General features: G+C 43.3%; 1 protein-coding gene across 1 annotated transcript; it reads right to left on the bottom strand.

The window, feature by feature from the left end:
- Positions 1-209: 209 nt before the first annotated feature.
- On the bottom strand, positions 210-25,400 carry LOC131269827 (uncharacterized). Its single transcript, XM_058272356.1, is given in 4 exon segments — positions 210-996; positions 23,753-24,078; positions 25,050-25,142; positions 25,203-25,400. Coding segments are annotated over 4 exon segments (1,404 nt in total).
- Between the last annotated feature and the right edge of the window lie 443 nt (positions 25,401-25,843).

Here is a 25,843-nt window from a genome sequence, read left to right as displayed (position 1 = left end):
CCGACGAATTGCTACCTCGAAGGGGCCGAAATAATCAACCCCGGTGTGAAGAAACGGGGGAGTGTACGGCTGAACCCGAAATTCCGGGATATTGGCCATCAGGGGGGCGACGGGTTTGCAGGCATGCAGAATGCACCATTGGCAGCATCTTTTTACGTTGTTTAAGACTGCTCGCATGTTGATTATCCAATATTCCTGTCTCAGCATACTCACAACCACGTTGTCGGCTTGATGCAAGCACTTCTCTTATCGCAGTCCCGGACGATTAGCTTGGTGATGCGGTTCTTTTGTGGCAGGATTATCAGCATCCTGGCAGATGACGGCAAGCACTCCACATTTTTTAATCTGCTATTGCAACGCATAACACCGTTTTCGTCCAGGTACGGTGTTAACGTTTTGATTGCGCTCTTCGGCTTTATTGCTTCATTCTCTTCTAATCGCTCCATTTCATCCGGGAAGCCCTCACGTTGAGCCCTTTTGAAGAGATAGTTCTTCACGGCTTCTACGTCCGACATCTTGACGGTGGATTTGAATGCGGCCTTATTTTTAAGATATTCAGTAAACTTCCGCAAGAATATCAGGTGACGTACCAGTCGCATCCAGTCTGAATAACGATCGACGTCTATAAGCACATCCTGTTCGGAATGGCAGTTTACGATCTCTTCCTCGGTGATGAGATCCGTTCTCTTCTTGGGCCAGTCCGCTTCATCGCTTGTCAGGAAAGAAGGTCCACCGATTGACAAGCTTTCATTGTCCGAAATCTTTGTTGCTGCCGGATTCTCCTTCTCTTCGGCTGTGATTTTTTCTACTGCCTCCTTCACAACTAGGTCCGCCGTTGAGGTGTACTTATTTATCATTGCGTCCTCTACCTCCTTAATTATCATCAGTTGTTCAGGAGCCGCGCGTGAACTTGACATCTCCTCTCCTTCTTTCCCGAACACGATCCACCCGAGCTTTGTCTCTATCGCGATTGGTTGGTTCGGTGGCCCAGCCTTCCTATTGATGGGCACGATTAGATGGCTGTTATTTAGGCCAATAAGCAATGTCGGGCGGGCATTTTTAAAGCTTTTTACTGGAACATTCAGCAGGTGCTTGTATTTCGACTGCAATCTTTTCGTGTCTAACGACTGCACCGGAAGATTGAGATTTTCAATGGTGCGTCCTCTAAAATATGTTCGTGTTGCGTGCGTCCTTGAGCAGTGAGACGGACTCTGAAAATTGTGACCACCAAAGTCGCAATGTCTCCCAACCACTTCATCGTTAGAGGATCTTTCACTCCTTCTAACTGCAGCTGATCCGCCACCGTGTTCTCTAGCAATGTTAAGGATGATGCTCCATCCAAAAGGGCAAACGTTTCCACCGCTACTGGCCCATTCCTCAATGTCACCGGGAGTACCTGGTAATACACCTTTTCTCTCATTTGCTTGAATCTGTGGTGGTTCACTGTTCCAGATACCGCCACCGGGATACCTTTTGAAGTATCATGCATTGCAGGATGGTGTCTCGCTGTACAGCCGTTGATATTGCACTCTCTCCACAGTTTGCAATCGTTTAGTCTGTGGTTCGTGTACCGAAGACAACCGTGACACAGACCAATTCTCTTAACGATCGCCCATTTTTCCGTACAGCCTTTTCGTCCAAACGTCGGACAGTTTTCGAGCCAGTGGGTTTCCTTGCATTCTGGGCATTCTAGTTTCCTCTTGATCTTCGGGACTGTGTATCGCGGAACTTGCGGCTGTGTATCGCGGTATTCGTCGTCGTGTACCATGACGTGTTCTTTATTCTTTGGTTTTGACAGACGCCGGATGTTTCGAGCATGCAGTTCCAGCCATTTGTTGAAGTCGCACAATGTCACAGGTCCGGTAACGTGCTTGATCCATTTTAGCTCGTATGATAACGGCAACTTGTTTACGAGGTCATCTATCACCGGGGGTCGTTTAGATATGAGGTGCAGCCTAGCACTGTAACGTTTGTAACCAAGTTGTCGATGGCATCGGCAAGTTCTGGAATCTTAGATGGATGATCAACTCGTATCTTGCTCACATCTCTCACCAGTTTCCGGTAAACGAGCTCCGGTCTGCCAAAGGTTTCCTCCAGCCCGAGTTTGATGGCATTCACGTTTTCAGGGTCAAGCATTAGCGCCTTCACGCATTTCTCGGCTTCCCCTCGTAAACAGCGTTGCAACCGAGATAAGTTCTCAAGGTTTGAGAAATTGCCCTGCTTAGTTGTCTCCTCCAGGGTTTTCTTGAAGAGCGGCCAATCCCTGGGCTTCCCATCAAATACGGGTAAAGACATCATCGTCTCCCGCCTGAGAAGCGTTTCCATTAGGCTTGAGTTTGTGACGCCCTTCATGGATTTTAGAGCATCCACTAGCTCCGATATCAACGACCGCTCATTGTCGGTCGATGCCTTTGATGTCGATGGTTTAGGTTGCCTAATTTTGCACTTAATGCACAAAAAAGGCTCGCTCTCCGTTGGTAATGCGGTGAGGTTGGCGCACCAGAGGTGGAACCAACGGTCACAGTCGTCACACTGGACCATGTTTGCTTCGGCTCCGTCGGGTCGTGTGCACAGCCTACAAGCACCATTCTTGTTGTCCACGAACAGCTTCTCCTTCTGCGACATCTTGGTTGTGGTTCAAAGGGTCCTCTATCAGTGGAAACGATGTCGTATCGTCTTCCTACTGCCTGTAGGTCGTCGGGTCTTCACTGCCAGCTGAAGCGAGGCGGTCACGAGGGTGATGGGTCGTCCGTTGACGGATGCGATCTAGCTCAGCACCTTCGTTGAAGTCGTCCTCTAGTCCTCTGTTCTGCCAGTGTCCCGTACGCTTCCTTATCGTGGTACGAATCCACGCGCTTAGCGTCGTGGAACCTAACGGCTGCTAGGTTCCTCTCTGGAGCCACCACTTGTCGTTCTGGTTCGTCGCCGCACCGAAACGCCCGCGAAGGATGCCGGTCCTGAGGTGCTCCGGGAACGAACGACAACAGTAGCTAACCACTTAGCCAGTATCCCCCTAGACTCTTCTCCGGAGGACGCATTGAACCGAGTTCGCACCTTGCAGGCTTGCGGGGGCCTATGCAACAGGAAGGGGAACTCAGTTCGCGGGGAACTTCGAATAAAATCCGACGCGATGGTTGGCAAAGTGGGAAGTTAAAGCATCTCGCCTGGCTGCTACCTAGTGTCCTGAAAGAGTTACCACGGGTGAGGTTCTTTGGTGGAGCAGGAAGGTAGCGAATCTAATATATAAAAGTCACCGTTGCCTGTATATATATATATATGTATGTGCTCGCATCACGCAAAATCTACCGGGCCCATTTACACCAAACTTGGCAGGAAGGTAGCTAATTTTCCATGGTTGAATGATCTGAACTTCGTTTGTTGATATCCCCATACCTCCCTACCCCTCCCCCACACCTACCCTCTAAAATTAATGAAAAACAATTATAGTTCCACAATTATTGAACGAATTTTGCCAAAAATTGGTACAAATACTGCTGACATATGGACATATCATGGGTTAAACTATCATCCATCTAGGGGAAGGGGAAAGGGGGGCTCTCATATTACCCCCTACCACAAAAGTAGTAAAAATGCAATATGGGTATCAATTTCGAGTTATTTATGGTCTTTAAATCGAATAGCTTCACTCTTAATGTTCAATCTTACATCAGACTCCCTTTACGCTTCTCCTCTTCAGTAAAAAAATTGCAATGCTCTAACGAAAAAAAAGTGCATTCTTATCATATCATGTTACGCAAAATCTACTAAGTCTATCTGTACCAAACTTTACTGGAATGTAGCTAATTTTTTATTCTTTCGAATGCCCTCCTTCCCTGCCCCCCTTTCGAACACCTATCGCTTAAAATGATGAAAAATAATAATAATTCGTCATTTATGGAATGGGTTCTTACAAAAATTGGACCACATACTATTTAAACATGTAGCCATCATGTGATAATATTTCATCCATTTGGCGGAAGGGGTAAGGGGGGCTACCATCCTGCCTTCTAGCTCAACAATGGTTACAATGCAATATGGGTATCATTTTTGTACAATTTGGGGTCACTAAATCGAATGGTCACAGTTTGAGTGCTCAATCTCATCTCTCCTACGTAATAAACTTTCTCAATCATACAAAATCGGTCAAATCAAATCAACCAAACATAATTATAAGAAAGCCAATTTTTCAAGTGCGAAATGTCCAACATTCTAATGCTTCCTTCCTGCCTATAATTTTCAATCACCCAAACCAGGGTTCTCCAAACTTTTTTTAACGCGGGCCGCATTGGGTGGAATAACCGTAGCGTTAGGCCACATTTACCTAAGGAGGTGAGGGTCGTAGTTTGGAGACCCCTGACCTAAACGATAGAAAATATCTAAAAAACTATGATGCCACCTTACGACAGATACGACGGATTAAAAAAAAAGACGCTATCTAACACCGTAAATATCGCGGGGTGATGATAGAAGTGCTCTTAAATAATCGTCGATTATCTGTTGTTTTGGTCCAACTGTGGTTTAGGCACAGTTTGTCTCATACTTGCTTTAATGGATTAATTTCAAATGCTTGCACTAAGCTGGAAGCACATTCAAGTAATGAATGCAAAATGTATATTTACATGGCTTGGTCGACTAAAAAAAGGTAATACTAAAATTTTCAGCACATAGCAAAATTTAAGATAGTAAAACTGAAAACTGATACTGAATGCCAACACTCTTCAGTTTGGAATTTATTTCTACCCGGATGAAATCGGGTTAATCAGCTAGTAATAGTAATAAAACCGACGCAATTTCTTCTACTTAGCTACTAATGATCCTTTATTTCATTTTGGGTAGTTCACAACACAGGACATGCTCCGCTAGCGATGTCTTATATCCTTGTCTACTAAAATAATCCTTGCGCGGATACTTCTTGCTTATCTTTTTATGTGTAAAAAATATGACGCGCCGCGACTGGAATTGATCCAGCGCCGGCCGTCATATTTTTTATTGCTAAGCTAACGGCTACTACGAATCTAAGTGCGTTGCGTGTCGTACTGGTTCTGTTTCGCTTATCTCTTATCGATGGCCGAGCCCCGCCTACCTTTTTTGCGCATCGCTTGTGTGCCTGAGCGACAATGCCAATTTTTTCTATCAATTAAACTTATATAAAATGAATAGTTTACCGCCATATTACTTGTTTCATTTAGCTGAATTGTATAATTGATTTGGTCTATTGTTTATATAACTTTTTCTTTTGACTCTCTCGCAAACTCGATCACAATTGGCCTGCAAAACCTAACACTTTGGGGCATCAAGTTCATCCAGATGATATCTGAATCGTCACTGATGAACGAAAGACGGATAGGCGTTAATGCCGATACTATTAAATCACTGTCTGATGCAGTATTTTCTCCGGAACCATGAAACGGTTGATTGTAAATGATGTGTGCACTAGATCCGTCAATGCCCCACGAGCACAACAATACGATGCTTAGTGAATCACACAAAGAAGATGGAATGTGTCGCAAAATGTCTGCTTTTTGCATTTCAATTATTCTACACGCAGTGTGATTGATGCTTACTCTACTTTCAATGAACTCTAACGCATACCTAATGTTTTCCTTGCAAGAAACACTGTTTTTCAAAATGTTTATGATATCAAAACGTATTTGATGTGTAAGAGTACAAACAGAATGAAGAATTAGTGTAGGGTACATTATTCCGAGGAATTTTGGGTATAAAAAGATGGGTTTGTGAGCTGTAGACCAAGTAAAAGTGACCTGATACATTCAAAGCAAATCAAACCAAATTTCATTCTTTGCCATTGACTTGGCTTGGCATGATGGAGACGCCTAGTAGGTGATAAACTATAAGCTTCACATACGAAGTTCAAAAAAACAGGTAAAGTTCGCGCGTATATGCATAAAAAACCATCATTTATTGTTACAAAACATTCTAGACTATAAGTGGGTATGCATCACATTACAATCTTTTACAATCCTTAGCGATGGCGTAAGGTTAAAAACAGAAAATTGGAAAATTTTCCAGGAGTTTTGCGAAACAATGCTTAATATTTTGTGACATTCAATTTCAATTTACTTAAACTGTCAACAATTTTAAAGCATGATAATATACCTTTCCAAAACCGTGCTTGAAATTCGATTCCGACCATTATTATAGGAGTTACAGACCTTCAAAGTTGATGGATTTTTTTCAATTTTTCACGCAATTTTTTTCACAAATCTTGACTTTGACGGGCCGTTTCTCGGAACCTGGAAGAACAGAGGCTCTAGTTTTTGGGTCATTTCTTAGTTTCATCTTGTAGTTTTAGAAAACATATCTCATTTTTTTGAAATCCAAAAATGAATTTTAGATTTTTATCCCGGCTTCGCTCCATCGTGCCGTGGTCAGACGATATGAAGGCGGGAACACCGAATCGGGATATCCATCCGGAGACTAGAGCTTCGGCGATTGTAGACGCGGTCATGTCCGGTATGGGGAATGCTTCCGGCCACCAAGTGAACCTATCGATGACTATAAGACAGTACCGGTTTCCTTTACTCGGAGGGAAGGGTCCCACGATATCGATATTTATGTGCGAAAATCGGTTGTCCGTTGCTGGGTACCGCGCTATTAGTGACTACGTATGTCAGGTCACTATCGAGCGTTGACATTGGATGCAGTTTCTGGCGAAGGCAATGCTGTCCTTTCGAATACTCGACCAAGCAGGCTGTTGCACGAATGATGATGCGTTGCCTGAAGTGCTGCGTTGCGAAACCGCTTTGTAACGAAAGGACGAATGCGGTCACTCGAACAATCACAAGCAGTTGATGCTTTTCGCCTGGAACCAAAAAATATTTTAAAATCAATGAAGATTTGATTTTACTCTGCTGAATATCCTGTAGTTCGCCGTCGGTCTTTTGGTCTTCAGCTAGCGCGTCGAAATCAAGCACTGGCACAGTTTGGATGCTTTCGATACGAGAGAGTAGATCTGCTTCGATGTTGTCCTTGCCCACTATGTGCCTGATGTCTGTCGTTAACTGCCCGATGAAGTTCAATTGGCGAACTTGTCTGTTGGATGCTTTATCAAGCTTCTGCTGGAAAGCGTAGATGGTCGGTTTATGGTCTGTATATATGTGGCAACTCCGTCCTTCTAACATGAACTTGAAGTGTCGCACTGCGAGGAATATCGCAGTGAGTTCACGATCGTATGTACTGTAGCGTAGTTGAGCGGGGTAAAATTTCTTCGAAAAAAATCCAAGCGCCTGAACCTCATCGTTGACAATTTGGTGAAAGGCCGCGCCTGCGGAGATATCAGAAGCGTAAACCCAGAGCGACAATTAACCTGTTTTAACGGGGTGAGCCAGTAGGGTTGTCTCGGCGAGTTTAATTTTGCATTTTTCAAATGCAGCTTTTGTTTCGTCGGTCCACGTCAACGGTGTACGATCGTTGCGCTTATTTCCGGGTGTCATTGCTAATAACGGTATTTGCGTTTGGATCGCGTTCGGTATGAATCGTCGATAAAAGTTAATCAACGCTAAACATTTGTTTAGTTACTTAACTGAAGACGGAAGCTTGAAATTTTTGCTTGCTTGAAATTAATTCCTTCGGTGAAAACGGAATGTCCCAGGAAGTTTAGGTTTTCTCGTCCACGTTTGCTTTTAGCAACGTTTATCGTTAAGTTGTGCTGCTTGAGCCTCTCAAACAGCAAGCGCAAATGTTCCCGTTGTTCTTCTAGTGATGACGACGCGATAACAGATCATCGATGTAGGGAAAAATAAAATCAAACGCCACGAACAACTTCGTGTATTAGGCGTTGAAAGGTTTGAGCTGCATTTCTTAGCCCAAAAGTCATGAAAGAAAATTCAAAGAGACCAAAAGGTGTCGTGATGGCCGTTTTCGGGATGTCGTCAAGATGAATCGGTACTTGATAGAACGCCTTCTGCAAGTCAACTTTTGAAGGTTCTCCCCACCAACGAGCAAGAGTTGGAAGCAGAAGATCCCTGTCAAGGACGGTTCCGGACAGCGTGATTTCCCACAACGAGAGCCCTGATAGCCTCGACGTGACCCACATTGGATAAGGAGATATCAGTTCTCTAGTATATAGTCTATAGTTTAATTATGTACAATACGGCCCGTACCGTGAAAATAGAAATAAAAAAAATAAAAATCCCATACCCAGACGCAGTAAAACGCTTTTTCGTAGATTACAGCTCCTCAAATAGTAATAGTCCCTTGCCAATTTAAAACCAAGAAGATGATGGTACAAATTCAGAAAATTCAGATAGTATCTTTTCGTTAGGAGATGTTATGTCGGCGATAGATGCTTTAAATATCAATTATTTTCCAGATAAGACTATTTTGAATGATAGTTTGTAGTAAATTTAATTTGTTTTATATCAAACGAAAAAAAAAAATCTTTAAGTTAATATAAGTAAGTACGAATTATGTCAGAGTCGTGTTGACAAGTGCAGTTTAGTTTTGTGTGGGCTCCACAAAATTGTGTAATTATCGCATGAAAAGAAAGGATATTGTCCGATCTGATCATCGATAATTGTGTCTATAGTTATTCAGTGGCTGTGAAAGTGTTTATTTTTATTTATTTATTTATTTGTAAAGTCGTCGGATCTCATAGGTCTTCACGACACAACTTAAGTGTCCCCAGAGGCAGAAAATGTCACGCGTGACATAAAAATGTTGTATACCCCGCGCATTTGGCGCGCATTTGCCGCGCATTGTGACAGTGAAATGCGCGGGTCTGAGATACCCTCGTGGGCGATTTTGCGCATGCGCATGGGCCAGTAATGGCGGCCCCCGAGTACCCTGTGTAGTGATGGTCATCATGCAAACATAAGTCCGCCAGTTCCATACATTGTTGACAACATACATTTATTTTCTGTTTAATTGATTATCGGCGCTAATTTACACTATTCTTAATATTAAAATTCACTTCATATCACTAAACACACAAAATAACACTGGAAATGTGATCCGGCCAAGTTTAACGCGATTCCGAGGTACGCCGTCGGACCCACATAGGTCAAGTGGTAGCCAAAACCAACTCCATACAAAACAGCTCCTGCAAATAAAAAGAGATATAAAACAGTTAACATGGATAAATAATATAACATATGATAAAATACTCATCTTTTTCCGTTTTCCACCGATGAATTCCTCGAGATCGGATCGGACGCCAGCAGCAGCAGTACCTCACCATGCGGAAGAGTAGCGATGTAAACAACACTACAACTTCCAATTTCGGGCCGAATATGAACCGCAAAGCAAGCCCACGCACAATTTCTTCACTCTTATCGATAATAATCACTAAATAACACCGAAAACACCACTAATTTACGCACTTTACTTTCACTGCGCTCGACGCACTCCAAGCCGGTCCCGGCGGCTGCCATCACTGAACGCTCCCCTGACAGCTTGACTGTGAGCGAGGGTTTGAGACTATGGTGGCCAAAACTAAGTGTGATCGTTGAACAAAAATTGCGTGTGACGAAAGTTTATCTGTTCAATATTTTTTTAAATTTGATAATGTTTTTTTGTACGTGGTTGAGGTTTTGCCATTCAACAATTGCATGAAAAATCGGTCAAAAAAATAATTTATCCACCCGCAATGAACTTTGTCCACAGGACAACCAAATCCCATAATAATGTAGGCGGTTTGACTTGGCACGGAGCGATTGAAATTGAAAGCGAAGTGTGAATTTGATTTTCATTGTTATTTTCAAATACATGGACGTAAATCATATTGAAAATGATGGAATCGAACGCATAATCTCTTTTCTATGTTTATTTCCGTTGTAAAATGTGCTGAAATCATTTCAAGTGCATTATGGACATGCTTTTTAAGTACGTTTAATCTGATAAGTTTTGTAATAAGTTTGAAATTGAAACAACTAAGTTTGAATGACCAACAAGGTCATTGATCAAATCGACGTTATTTCTTTATGTTTTGCAAAACTGAAAACTGTTTGAAAAATTGACTTAGTCCCAAAAGAGCGAGTACGAAAATCCGGGGTCGAAGGTGGGAGTAGGATGGCCTGCTGCGTGTATCAACGGTGTTGCACATCGTTTAAAAAGTGTGGGCCAATGAGGGGTGGAAACGGGTAGAGACGGGAGAGACGTAGACGTGACATGGAATTTTGAGTTCCCGCTGCCACCTGGGATATATTACAAAAACGGGTTAAAACGCGTGATGACAGAATCGTTAGACGAGACGAAGACGTAGGCGCTCACGAAACACTGACGTAGAAAGATTAATGTCACATAAGTCTAACACTGAGTTCAAATTGTTGCACATAACTTGTAGCGGGTCGCATTGCGCAAAGTTTGTTCTGGTACGTTCAGCACGGAAATGAAACCTAGTACGAAGTGATCTGCTGGGTGCATAAAAGTTGACCCCACCCAGAAGGGCAGGGGAGTCGATTTCGCCTTTCAGCAGTTTAAATAGAAACGAACACAGCATGTCCTGACGACGCTTGTCAAGAGGATCCAGGCCCAGCAAAAGGCACCGTTGTTTGTAAGAAGGCAGCACCTGGTTATTACGCCATGGAAGAAGACGAACTGCATACCGGGTCAGTTTGCGCTGGATACTCTCGATGCGGGTGATGAAGTGCGCAGATTGTGGAGACCAAACCACACAACAATAGTCAAGAACGGAGCGTACAATTGCACAGTATACAGCTTTGATACACATCGGGTCGCGAAAGTCACGACAAACTCTTAAAACGAGACCCAGCAGTTGATTGGCCTTAGAGATGACGTACTCGTAGTGCTCACGGAACGAAAGCTCCGAGTCAAGCAGGACACCAAGGTCGCGAATGCAGGACGTTCTGGACAGGATATTGTCATTAAGTACGTAATTGTAATGAAGCGGGTGTCGAGATTTACTAAATGAAATAGATGAGCACTTCTCAAGAGATAACTGCAGATTGTTATCAGTGCACCAATTTCCTAGTTTCCCGAGCAGGTTTTGAAGCCGCAGACAGTCATCCGTATTTTTTACAGCCGAGAATATCTTGATATCATCTGCATACATCAAGAATGAGCCGGCTGGTAGAATGGACGCCAGATCGTTAATGTAGATCAGGAACAAAACTGGGCCCAGATTACTGCCTTGTGGAACACCCGATGAGCTGGCAAAGGTATACGATAGATTTGGTCCAATACCAACTTGAAAGGTTCGACCATGAAGGTACGAACGAAGCCAGCCGATAAAAGAAGCGGGAAAGCCCAGTTTACACAATTTGGAGAGTAACACCTTGTGCGAGATGCTATCGAAGGCAGCTTTGAAATCGATGTAGACGGCGTCGACTTGTGAGCCACGGTCCATGTTTTGCAGGCAGAATCTCACGAACTCGATTAGGTTGGTGGCTGAGGTGCGTTTAGGCATAAATCCATGCTGGCAAGGGCTAATGTAGTTGCTGACAGCATTGAGCAGAGGCGTGTACATAATTTGTTCGAAGACTTTAGCACAAGCGCATAGTGAGACGATTCCTCGATAGTTAAGGGCATCACTACGACTGCCTTTTTTATGGATTGGTACCATACGCGCGTGTTTCCAGACTGTAGGGTATGTGCCTGTCAGAAGTGATGCGTTGAATAATTTAGATAACACCGGGGCAAGAGCAACTCTGCAGTGTTTAAGAATATAGGCCGGGATGTTATCAGGACCCGAAGTGACCGTTGGTTTCAGTTTGTCAAGTTTTGATAACACTAGAACTTCGTCAATCGTCGGTGGATGAAATTCAATGACGTCAGGTTGAATATTTATTGTAGGATTCGTCGGTGTTGTAGAATTCGCAGTTGTGGGGCGAAAAGTATCGGCGAAGCGGTCTGCTAACATGTTGCATATGTCGTGGACTTCAGTTTTGGATTCACCATTGTAGCTCATCATAGATGGAATAGAGTCGGATTTGCGACGACGATTGAAAAACTTCCAAAATTGCTTTGGGTTAGAGCTCAGTGTTGATTGTGATCGGTTGATATACAAACGGTGAAGTTTACGATTCATGGCACGATAATTGTCAAGAGCAAAAGCATAATGCCTACTGTGTGTTTCACACTGCGTTCTATGATATAGTTTGTATGCATACACTTTAATGCGTTTCAAGCGTCGCAGGGTAGCATTAGACCACGGAGGCCCCGACTTGGCTTTGAAAACTGGCACACATGCTTTAATTGCAGATTGCATGTAAGCAACGAAATGATTTGCAGCATCGTCTATCGAGTTGAAAGCATTGCAATCGAAGCTTTGGTTAAATGATGCAATAAGATCGGTCAGTCGGGAGACGTCAGCTTTATAAAAATTCAACCGAGAACCTCCAGGAGTCGCAGTTCTGGTTTGACGTGAATGTGGTAGCTGTACATCTAAAATCAGGGCAGGATGGTATGAATCCTCATTAAGTAGTGGTTTAAGGCACTTTATAACTGGATCGGCGACACTTGAAGCTGCAGTGAGATTAGCGAAGATCAAGTCGAGCAGACGGCCAAAGGAGTTCCGAACAGCGTTAATTTGAAATAGACCGTTGAATGTCATGCCATCAGTGAATCCAGTGTTGGCCATAGTTTGCGACTCGGGCACATAGTGTGTGAACGAGGAAAGTTGAAAACTATCACCATGTGACGATGTGTTGGAGCACTTCCATACAATATCGGATCTATTAAAGTCGCCAAAAACATACAGCGGATCACGATCACTAGTCCGGTTCGACATATCGCGAATACTATCATGTAAGAGATCGATAGTGACTAGATTAGTGGTATGGGTTGGAGGAATGTAAACAGCACCAACAGTAACAGAGGTATTGGACAATTGCACTTTTATCCAGACTTGCTCAAGATTGTCAGTAAACGGTGTGAGCTCTGATGAAACCAAGGCAGCTTTGCAGGCAATAAGGACACCGCCACCGCGAGAAAAAAATACTGTTATCGGGAGCGCGATCACAACGATAAATGCGGTAGCGTCCATCGGCGAAGAAAGATGTGGGTATGGTGTTGATGAGCCAAGTTTCGGTGAAAATAATAATATCATAGTCCGATTCATGAAGAGCCAGCCGCAGGTCAGTGATTTTCGTACGCAGACCGCGCACGTTCTGGTAGTAGATAGAAAGTCCTGATCTGTTGTGATTTTGATGACGGGTGACAGGACGATGCTTGGCAGATGTTTTCGTGATGGTGAGTGTATGAGGCGATGATTGTGGGTTAACCGGGAGTGTAGTTATGGCAGGATTCTGATAAGTGAAAGAAATGCCAACCCGATTACTTTGTCCGAAAGAAGGTATCCAGTTTGGGCTGGTTCGGGCTGATATCAGGAGCCGGCCCTCGTTTCCTTTTGCGTGGCGGGTCAGCGGCGGGTAACGTGGTGTGTGAAGGATGACCAGGAGCGGTGAATGAGTTGGTGCCAGGTGTTGAAGTGGAAGGTGTGCCCGAGTGTATAAGTGTTCTGTTTACGTGTTGGGTAGCAGTGTGTTGATGACGCCCAGTATCACGGCGGGACGATAGTGGTGAGAGTGGCGAATCTGGTGGAGATGGAGATGGTTGACGAAAGCGATACTCTGGGCGTGTATGGACCACAAACTCCCGGACACGGATACCAGTAGGCCAAGTTTCGGAAGAGAGAGCTTTCTCACTGCAGGACATGGGGATCCGCACCTTGAAGGAGAGAGCACTGCGAGTTGCCGGATTCACATTTCTCGCCAGAAGAGAGAATGCTATCACATCGTCGGTGCCAAGCCTGCGTTGCACCGAAGCGACAACTTGATCGACGGTGACACCCGGTGCAACGCCCATAAGATGCAACCAGAAGCGCAGGGGCCTGGCGTTCTGGGAGGCAACTAGGCTCGGCGAAGAAATGCTGGAACCGGTGATCACTGCGCGAGCATAATCAAGGGGCCTCTCAGCGACAGTCTCGAACAATTCCGGAGGTTGAGCCCGCCGGATGGTTGAAAAGGCCGAATTACGCACAGCATCTGAAGAAGGCCCACGACGCCGTGGAGATCCATTTGTCAGACCATCAGCCGGTTCCGAAAGAGTGGGAAGGGCCCGGGTCCATGGGGCCACCATAGCACGCATTTCGGTGGACAACGGCTCGAGGATAGCGTCCTTCAGTGATGAAACGATTGAGCTAATCGCGGAGGCGTGCCCCGCCTGTAGGCCGACCTCCTTCATAACTTTGCTCCTTGGATTGGCAAGAGCTTTGGTGCAGCCAGGACAGCTTCAATGAACATCATGCCGTAGCTTGATATTGGTCACCATATCGTCAGGCAAAGTGGTGCAGGAATCATGAAAAAGTTCTTCACAATAGCAGCATCGCATCGTAGCCGCGTCTGGGGCAAATTCATTAGCACAGGCTAAACAAACGGACACCATTCTAGCTCAGGCCTGGCGCGAACAAAACACAGACGCCAAGGATAACGAACTAACGTGATAATGTGAAGAGGTTGCTAATAAGCGTGAGTGATATTTATGAACAGTATGTATGTAAAGTATAAAAGTGTGGAAAGAGTAGACACAAAAACTTCCGCTTGCTTTCTAGTCGCAGCCCGAACTCAGAACTGCTGTTTATTTCTCAATCCACTCCTTATAAACGCAAATCCTCTTAGGGTTCGGCTAGTTCCGATCGCTAATAATCCAGTTCATTACTCCTCTTACGCGCACCTCTATTCGTACAGCAGTACAGATACAGCGGCACGGCGTATTTCAACTTCTGACTTACATGTATCACTATCTAACGAAGAGCAGATCCGATAGTTAACAACACTGATTTAACGCACAAATTTTACAATTTTAGCGGAGCGATTAAGGAACGCGACCGATATGACCGATTGACAGATCGAAAACATGAAATGTTTGTGTGAATGTCGACGGCCACGCCAGATAACGGGTTTTCTTAGAACCGTGTTTTGGCGGGCAGTCAACGGCGTCACCTGTCTTTTGTGTAACACAGGTAAGTACGGTGTCGGTGACTGTTTTATGTGTATGTGCGCGGGCGTCCCTTGGCTTTGAGGCTTTCCCCCGGAAATTTAGTGACGGTCATGGAACAGCAAAACTGTGCGAAATGTTCCAAGACCGTAGATGATAATGAGGACCCTGTTTTTTGCAAGGGAGTGTGTGATGGTGTGTTTCATCGTCGCTGCACCTCCTTAAAAAAAAGTGTAGTTAGATTGTTGAAAGACAATCTAAAGCGGACGGTAAACGAAGCGTAATCGCTAATGTTATTGCGTAATTCAGCTGCTCAATCTGTCAGAAAGAATTTTGGCTCTCTGACCCTATAATCTTGGCTCGTCCATGCGTAATCTGTATGACAGGTTGTAAATATATGATCAAAACGTAAACAAACAAAGCAGTTGTTTCGATTGTATTGTACAACTAGCTTGACGCCCCGGCGTTGCTCGGTGACGAAGGGATTGAGAAAAGAATTATGGTTTTACTCTTTACTTGAAAGTTTGAATTAATTTATTAGTTACAATAACGGCAAATTTAAATGTATGAAATTTCATGAATTTCCCCGTAATGTATAAACCTTAGGGTAACTATGTTGGATACACCTTGACATTTGTTTACATGCTTGTTTTGTTAGTGTTAGTAAAACTGAGTTTAAATTGTAAAATTTAGATAATTTTATCAAAAAATAGTGATCAAGCAAACCTTCAACAACATCTGCAGTACTTAAACTTAATGTGTGAAAAGTTTCAGAAGCGACGGTTCAGTATTGGTCGAGTTTTTAGTGTACACAGAACTCCATACATAAAAAAAAGCTAAAATATGTAGTAGATTACAAACTATTTTGTTGCGTTGCGTTGTAACTGTTTTCTGGATATTTGAACAGATTTAAACAATGAGCCAAGAAAATCGACGAAGTTACGAAAAGTTGGTAAGTACAGCTAGATCCGAACGTTTGCCACGCGTGTGATTAAATCATAACCAAATCGAGTGCGGGAGTTCTGCATGGTGTTGAAATGGATTGTTTTATTGCAGGACGTTGAAAAAAGCCTTCGTTTAATAGACGAAGTGCAGAAGCGGCCCGTTTTGTGGCAAAAAAAGCACAAGGGGTACAAAAATTTGAACACAAAAATTACGCGTGGGCTGAGATTGCAGCCAATGAAAACATTTCGTTGGCGGAGGCTAAGTGTATGTGGAAGAAACTCCTTGGCTGCTATCGAAGCACCAAGGCAAAAGTTCGAAATAGCCTCCAAAGTGGTGCAGGTATGTTTTTAAAAGGGCTTAATTTTTACTTTATTTCGAATTAATGTTGAAACCATTTATTTTTCAGCCCATGACGAAGTTTACAACCCCAAATGGTTTGGGTACCATGCGATGGCATTCGTCGGTGAAGCTACGCAAGACGCCGAGCATGTTGACACGGTGAGTTTGAGTTTTATTATTTGTTTGAACTAATAATGCTAATTTAAGTGTATGTATTTTATGTATTTGGATTGGAGAGTATGTTAATATTTAGGATTATCGATTATTGCTCATTAACTAGCTAGGATCGATGAGTGGCTGGAACCTATTTGTTTACCATTTGTTTTGCACGGATAGTATAGTTTTACTCACAGGTGTAAATATGAAGAAAGTATCATTCATTTGAAGTTTTACTTAAGTTCTTCTTTTTATTAGTTTTGAATAATAATTCGTTTCTAACATAAGCTCAAATTACATTATTAAATTTCAAGTCGTGAGCCATGTGCGTACGTATGGCCAACAGGGCATTTGCAGTTCTCACCGAAACAGGCTGGAGACCGTCCATAGGCTCTTCACTCCTCCATTCGGCTTCCACTAGTCGTCCATCTACGACTCTATCGAAAGCAGATGAGGGTGTATATGTATTCCTTGAGGCCCGCTTGCGCAAAAAATTATGTAAAAAAATTGTTGTTAAAACAACATTTTTCGCTACATCGGGCTCTAGATGTATGGGTCCTTTTAACACCCGGAAGCGGCTAGCTAATATGCCAAGGGAGTTCTCCACTGGCATACGAGCTCTCGAGTGTCGTTTATTGAACGTTCGTTCAATGGAGTCTGGACTATGGACGCCACCATACGGACGTATGCAGTAATCGGTAAAGGCAAATGCCTTGTCACCGAGGAGAAAATACGGAACTGCGGTTCGGTAGGGTACCCGCAACGGTTCTGGAGGTGGAATGTTTAGCTGTTTGTTTTCCAACCTCTGGTACAGCCGTGTGTTTTTAAATATTCCTCCGTCGGATATCCCTCCCTTGCCCCCAGCGTCTGCGTATATAAAATTATAGTCAGCATCCACTACTACCAGGAGTACGATGCTGAAAAACCGCTTGTAGTTAAAGTACTCTGAACCGCTATCTCGGGGAGCAACAATATGGACATGTTTTCCGTCAATAGCACCTATTGCATGGGGAAAATTCCAACGTTCTTCAAATTTTTTTGAAATTGCCAGCCATTCTTCTTGGGTGGAGGGTAACTAAAAGAATAAAAGAGAATGTAAAATTAGCTTTAATTATATGAAGTATGTATGGGGGGTCCGCGACAGCCGAGCGGTAGCGCCGGTTAGAAAATCGGCCCATCAGCACCGGGGCTCACCACCTCGACGGCGTGGGTTCGAATCCCAACCGAGACCGGACCCTCCCCTGTACGAGAGGACTGACTATCCACGTACACATAGGGTAAAAGTCTCGTAAGCCCTTAACGGGGCAGGCATGACCAAGTGGTCGTTACACCAAGAAGAAGAAGATATGTAGTATGTATAATTATAATGGTCGAGAAGGAGGAGAAGCATAATATAAATACATATACGATTTTTATCTATTTTCAGCTTGGCGACGACGATGAGGGCTTCACTCCCCGTTCCCTCGTGGAAACTTCCTTCATTCCCCCACCCAACACTTCCGTTTCCTCCACACCTTCTTCTCCTATCAGGAACATGATCCTTCCCATAACTTCAACTCCTGTCCCTGTTCGCGAGGGAAACGGTGAGAGTGAAGCCCTCCCCCATCGGCTGCAAATGCCCGGTGAATCGCCAGAAAGCGCGACACCGGACAGTGCAGATCCGGAGGAATTTGCGAAATACGTCGCAAATGTGCTTCGCACATTTCCGGAACGAAAACGCCGTCGCATCATGGATATCCAACGGGCCATTTTGGAAGTAGCGAAGACACATGATGAATAAAATCATGAATAAATAAAAAAAAATAAATACATTGATTATTTTATTTCACTTTTCTATATCACATGACTGAAAACTGACACACCTATCACTTTGCGAATAACTTTATAACGGCATGCCATATTGCCAACGCTACCGACACAGTTGGTTTTGTTAACTTTTAACTTAATATACGATTTTGTGTTCATTCTTTCTTACCTTTACATAATCGCGAAGCTCCTTATTTATGCAAGTGCACACCTCCTTTACAATGTTACCTATCGAGTGCCGCGAAACCTAAAAACAAATAATAAATAATTGTCCAACATCCAAGTACAAATCACTTACCCGGAATAAATATTGGAGGAGGAGGAGTGATAGCTTTGCGCATATTTGTGTCCATTTTGGTAATTGCTGGACCAACAATCGAAAGGAGAAGCTCAAAATCATCTTTTTGCATTCGCAAAAACTTTTCGATCGTTTCCTGAAGTCCCTGGGATGTTATGTCGGTGAGCAGATGATTCGCCGTTTCGTTCCGGTTGAGGAACAAATTCTGCATCCAAAAACGACGCCTCCTCCGAGGAGGAGAGCGAGAAGAATCATCGCTCTCGTAGTCTGTTGATACTTCTTGCGACATTTTTGAATAATCACCTTTTTAAAACTTTTCTCACGAAAACGTTTACATATAACGTAAACAAACCGCAGTTGTTTATTTTTAAAATAGACAGATGATGTAAACATGACCAAGGTTAATACACAATTATAGCCACAAGAGTATATAACAACCTTGAACATGACAATCAGATTACGCTTGGCCCGAAATTTGATGATACACGAGAGGCCAGCGTAATTCACGATTATACTAGCGATTACGCTTCGTTTACCGTCCCCTTAAATTTGTGTTTTCGTTGTGACGCTTGCGTTGCAAAAAAATTGCCGGGAAAGAATGCGTACGAGCCCTCGGGTGTTGGTATTTGTACCATCGAGCGTTTGAACGAAATGTTTAAAACAGTCGAGCAAAAAATTAGTCAGAGATTGGAAAAGGATTTGCAATGCTTTAGAGAGGAGTTAGAGCGAGACAACAGGTCGCACGCATCATCGCTCGGTAATGGTGTTGACAAGCGTCGGCCCAGTGAGCCGGATTTGCAGGTGGCATCTGTTGACAAGCCGGGCGGGGTCGTGCAACCAAAGCTTGTAAATAATAAGGTCCCAGTCTCGACTTTGCAACCCGAAAAACCTTTAGCAAATGAAACCAGTAATTCTGGGACTTGGTCTAATTTGGTCAAAAAAACATTGACGAATGGTGGTAACAGTTCTGTTTCCACCACAGTAAAACATTTTGACGCAGGTAATTTTGCTAAAGCACTACCAGCACCAGCACCCGTTAGTAGTCAGTCGGACCAAAAGCAGCAGAGAAGATTGGTGATCATTCCGAAAGCTAGTCAGTCTTGCGCTGTGACTAGGACCGACATACGGACTAAGATTGATCCGAGGCGCCATCAGCTTTCGGACTTCCGCAACGGTGGAGAGGGCCAAATTTCGGTTAAAGTTCCTCTTGGTGAGAACTTGAATGCCGTGAAAGCTAGATTAGGCTTAGCTCTTGGTGAGGCATACACGATTTCACTGCCTCTGGCAAGGATGAAATTAGTTGGTATTGGAAACGGAATTGGTTGACTACCTCAAAACTCAAAATGAGGGAATTCCGTGGTCTCATGTCAAGGTATTAAAGAAATACGAAAATAATATGCTTAAATTTGAAAAGTTCAATGCTATTATGGACATTGATGAGGACTCAGCTCGGTGTCTTGAGGGACGGAACCTGGTTAAGGTTGGATTCGATTCGTGCCGTATACATCGAGCGGTCAGGATTTTGCGTTGCTTCAAGTGTGCAAAGTTTGGACATATAACCAATGACTGTAAAAATGAGTTGGCCTGTTCAAAATGCGGTGACAAACATAAAACAGCAACTTGTAAGTCTGTTGTTTTTAAGTGTGTCAACTGCGAACGGGCTAATAATTTGAGCACCAACAACTTCGACACGAACCATGCTGCAAATAGTAGTGTGTGTCCAATGTTCCAGAAGGAGTTGAACAAGAAAAAGAAGTCTACGCAATAGCAAGACGGTTGGGATATTGTTCGGCAGTATGAAATATTGTATATTAATATTGCTGGGCTGCCAACCAACTATGCAATGTTGCGTACGACAGAGGAAAAAGTTAAACCATTGATGGTTCTAGTTGCCGAAACGCATGTCACGGAAGTTGAAGTGATCAGTTTCACATACCAGGATACCGTGTCGAATCTTGTTTGTCTAACTCGCGACATACTGGAGGAGTTGCAATATATGCCAGAGATTCGGTTGTTTTCAAAGTTTTATTAAATGAAATGAAAGAGGGCAACTGGTTTTTGGGTATTGCGGTTGCTCGCGGTGTGACAGCGGCGAACTATGGAGTTGTTTATCATTCACCTAGTTCTAGTGACTCTGGGTTCGTGGGTGTTTTGGAGGGGTGGCTGGACAGATTCATCGATTTCAATAAACGTAATATTGTGGTTGGTGACTTTAATATCGATTGGTTGAACACTGAAAAGTCGGTTCCCTTAAAAAGAGCAATGGAAGCAGTCAACTTGAAACAACTGGTTAACCAGCCGACTCGCATCACGAGGCTGAGTAGAACCCTGATTGATCATGTATATTGCAATTTTGAGTCTTTGTCAGTTGCTACGGTGTAGGCTCTCAAGATAACTGACCACGAGACTCTAGGGTTGAGCCTTCGTAATGAGCATTCCAACATTGTCCAAAAACGTATTTCTTGTTTGACCGGATACTCCAAACCATCTCTTTGTAACTTCGTTAGAGAGGGTTTGCAGAGTACAATTTCTGGTGTTAACGAAACGGCTAAAGTATTGTGGGATACTCTGGAGAACGCCATGAAAACCTTTACAGTGAACCGAACTATTGCCTGTAGGGATTCAAACAAGTGGTATAACACAGATATAGCCAGACTTAAAAGCAGGCGGGACTGTGCCTGTGCAAAGTGCTTAAGGACAAACATTTCTCAGCAGTGGTAGGAATACACCGCTTTGAGGAATGAATATACACAACGTCTGAAAGAAACAAGGCAACAGTTTTTTAGCAACCAGATTAGGGACCACCAAGGTAATAGCAGGGAACTGTGGAAAATCCTCAAGTCTATGCTAAAGCCAGAGGATAAGCCTGGTTTAAGTGTAACATTTGAAGGATGCGCCATTTTTGAGGAAAGCACCATTGCTGAAAGATTTAACACTTTTTTTGTTAATAGTGTCAACTCTATTCATCAAAGTATTCCTTCCGTGGCTGAACCTTTGGCATTGAGACCAAATAGTAACCCAAAACAACAATTCAGGTTCGAACCAATATCGATTGAAAAGCTCAAATCGATTTGTTTTAGCTTAGTAGTGCCAATTCCTTAAGTGTCAGGAGCCACCAATGCGGAGGAGTTTCGTCTGATTAACATGCTTCATATACTTGAAAAGGTGTTGGAACTTGTTGTCAAACAACAACTTGTCCAGTATCTTGACAGGAATAACTTCTCCTCCACCAGAGGAACAGTCGGGCTATAGAGAAGGACATTCTTGTGAATCTGCGCTGAACCTTTTATTAGCTAAGTTAGTTAATGGAGCGAAAACAACCGAATGTTGCAGTGTTCTTGGATTTGAAACGGGCGTTTGAAACGATATCGCGACCTTTGTTATTGGAAACAATCAAAAGGTTCGGTATCGATGGAGTTGAGTTCGAATGGTTCGCATCTTATCTCAGTGGAAGAACGCAACGAACAATTTTCATGAACTGTTGTTCAAACCCTATCGAAAACACCCTTGGGGTTCCACAAGGAAGTGTTCTTGGTCCAGTGTTGTTTATTATGTATATAAACGACATGAAAAAGGTTTTACAGTCATGTGAAATCAATCTTTTTGCGGACGATACAGTCTTGTTTGTCTCGTGGCAAGATTTAAAACAGACCAAGGAGCTTTTGAATGTCGATTTAGATGCCTTAGATGGTTGGTTAAAATACAAGAAATTGGCCTTAAACATCAAGAAGACCAAATTCATGGTATTGTCTTCGAGACAAATTACTGACCAATCAGCTATTGTCATCAATCAGGAACCAATCGACAGAGTTTCCCAGATAAAATATCTGGGAGTTATATTAGACGAAAAACTGTCTTTTGGGCCTCATATTGACAATGTCACCTCAAAAGTGGCAAAAAAGTGTGGTGTGATTAGTAGATTGGGCAACAATCTGAATTTTTTCGGAAAAGTTCAGCTCTACAAATCGTTAATAGCACCGCACTTTGGTTTCTGTGCATCAATTTTATTTCTCGGCAATCAAACACAGTTACAGAGACTGCAGAGGTTGCAAAACAGAGTCATGCGAATGATTTTGTGTTGCGGCTGGTATACTCCTTCGGTTGTTATGCTCGACGTCTTACAGTGGATGTCGGTCAAACAGCGGATAGTGTTCCAAACTGTAGTCTTTGTGTACAAAATTTTGAAAGGCCTGGTACCAACGTATTTGGGGGAAAGGATAGTGGTTGGGTCTGACGTGCATCGGTATAACACTCGTAGTGCCGGTGAGCCGAGACTTCCCAGGTATCTGTCTGGAAACGCCCGAAATTCGTTGTTTTTTAAAGGAGTACAATGGTACAACAGGATGCCGAGAGAGATTAAACAAGCGCGAAATCTAAGGGAGTTCAAACGGCTATGCGCCGTATATGTGAAGCAGGTGGTCTGACGCTGTGCTTGTAATGTATTTAGTAAATGTTGTAGTTTTTGAGCCCCGTAGTATTGCATTTGTCAACATGGTCTTTGACTATATAGAATGAATGAGTCTACATAGTTTTCAGACGCGCGCGTTAATGAGGACAATTGGTGGACATGGCTGTACGAAAAGAACTAGTAGTATCTACACATCTCGCTGTAGCTGGGTCCCTTTCTGTTCTTGATAGTGGCACCACATTATCAACCGATGGTAATTGGCGGTGTGAACTACAAACAGAGCAGAAATACCCTTTTACACTCCGGAAGGTGGTGCCTCGTTAACCTTGGGGGACTCGGCGATTTACCTTTCGAGGTGATTGCTCGGGACCGTTGTATGCAAGGAACAAGATCAGGTCCCTTAAGTAGTACTGGTGGGTTTCACCACACTATCAACCATTGATAGCTGGCAGTGTTAACCAAAACTGTGCGAAAATACCTGCCCCACTCCGGAAAGTGGTCCCCGTTTGCTAGTTGGGAAAATTTAAGATGTACCTATTTGTGCAATTGATGGCGACCGTTGTATGAATGGAGCAGAGATGGATGCGATTGTTCTGGAGAGTAATGCCCCAATGCCCCCTCTCGTTTGATGATTTATATTCAAGATAGTTTCATTATATCGCAAGATACTTTCGTGGGACTCGTCATCATTTATTTTTAAAACAATCCCGGAACTTTAGACAACAGAGAACGCGACCTTTTTTCGGCGCGCCAATGTTGCTACCGGTAACGGCAAAGTTAAACTTAACAAGCCCAAAGTGCTTCCTAACGACGCCATGCGCGTATAATTGACTGCCTACTACCGGCAAAGAGCAGCTTGATACGGACGAATTGGCCCTGAAAACAGTGTAAGATGGTTGATTAGCTCAATTGTGGCAGATCCTACTGTTCGTAAAGTGTCCATTACTTCTTCATTATAGCTTATGGTAGCCTCTTGCCATCGTCTTTTTCTTTTTGCGATGGTCTGGTTCGGTGGAGTTCTGGGAGGTGGTGGAGTAGACGTACGAGATGATCCTGGAGGTGGTGGAGTCGACGTACGTGATGGTCCTTGAGATAGTGGAGTCGAGGAACGTGATGGTCCTGGAGGCGGTGTTGGACAACCCGTATGTGGCATCGAACTTTCCTCCAATACCTCGATTTCGATGCATTCCACATTTTCATGATGTTGAATCTGATATGAATAAATATAGGATATAGAGAATTATTAATATATTTATATTTACAGAAAAATAAATTAAACAATACTATTCTTCTTTCTATTTGTAGCTCCTCAATTGTCCAGATGAATGGTTGAAAGTGGCTCAAGGCTTTCAAGAGAAGTTTAATTTTCCACATGTGCTCGGGGCCATAGACGGAAAACATGTTGCTATTAAAGCACCTCCTCATAGTGGAACTTACTATTTTAATTACAAAAATTTTTCAGCGTAGTATTGTTAGGAGTAGTAGATTCCAAAAGTAATTTTTTATATGCCGATGTGGGAAGTAAAGGAAGAATATCTGACGAAGGAGTTTTTCGTGATTCTGAACTTTTCAAAAAATTGAACAACATACTTGTAACATTTCAAACCCAGCCCCGTTGGACGTATCATCCAACATGTCAGTTCCTTACATGTTTTTGGGAGATAAGGCTTCCCCATTAACCAGCTATTGCCTAAGGCCATTTGGAGGGTCTACTGAAAGAAGATCGATCGAGCGCTTTTTTAATCAGCGGCACTCTAATGCAAGGCGCACTGTAGAAATGGCATTTGGAATACTTAGTGGAAGGTTCCGCGTACTTAGAAAGCCGATAGAGGTGAAGGAGGATAATGCAAAAAAAATTGTTATGGCTACGATTTACTTGCACAATTTTATAAGGAGAGAGGAACGCATAACAAGTAGCGATTCCCGCATCTTGTTCTCGTCACAAACCAATACAAATTTGTCAAATTTTGCGGCAAGCAGTGCACGCGCCAGTCAAGAGGCCATAGGAATAAGAATGCATGTAGCAAATTATTTGTTAAACAATTAAAACAAATATACTACTGAATGTAAATGCCGCTTCGGATGTCTAGATACTTCAGATACTCAAGAAAGAAAATCCTTACATTAGTTTTTTTATTCATATTTGTTAGTATCGTTTATTGATAAAAGTTATGTACTTACTGTGTCAATCGTTTTGCCACATTCCGAGGCTGCGTTTAAAAATTCCATGGCATGGTACGCACACCATGTTGAGCTGGGTAACTTCGTCAGATCCTAAAAGTAGTTGCGTACGATAACATTAATTGTTTTTCACTTATATGCAGATATACATACCGGAACCAGTCACCAACTTTGCTTGTATGATGACCGAGTTTTTCTGTACGTCGATTGTAAAGACGTCCATTTATCTTTCAGCTTATAAACTTCGACACCGAATTCGTTTGAAATGTTATCCCAGTCATCATTTCTTCGGGCAGTATTTTTGTAGTTGGGATCGGTGCGATCCCAGAGAGAAGGATCCCAACCCGCCATTTGAATGCTATAAACTCGAGTTGGGCGGGTTATAGCCGGCTTGTAGCATACGCTATCCACAATCTTAACCAGACACACTTTTATTGATCGATGCCAATCTATTCATACTTGATTCAACCGAAATTATAAAGATGCAGCATAAGCAAATTCCGATCAACGCATCGAAACAGCGCAACTCATAAACAAGTTGCGACTCATTGTGCGCGAGCATTGCACCCTAGTAATATGACCCATGGCAAGCCGGCGTCAGGGCATTCGAGCCAAGTAAGCATGACCCACAGCGGGCCGGATGTTATGAAACAGACAGGGAACGATGCGCGCAAAAACCTTTGCGCGATCGAGGTCAACAACCTAACTATTCTTGAAAAACATCTGTTAGAAACACTTTTGCTTCTAACGCCAGCTGTCAATTCGGCTTAGAACAGACAGCCTGATGATAGTGA

Source organism: Anopheles coustani, assembly GCF_943734705.1.
Source record: "Anopheles coustani chromosome X unlocalized genomic scaffold, idAnoCousDA_361_x.2 X_unloc_1, whole genome shotgun sequence".
Classification (NCBI taxonomy): domain Eukaryota; kingdom Metazoa; phylum Arthropoda; class Insecta; order Diptera; family Culicidae; genus Anopheles; species Anopheles coustani.
This window is presented reverse-complemented; position numbering and strand designations above follow the sequence as displayed.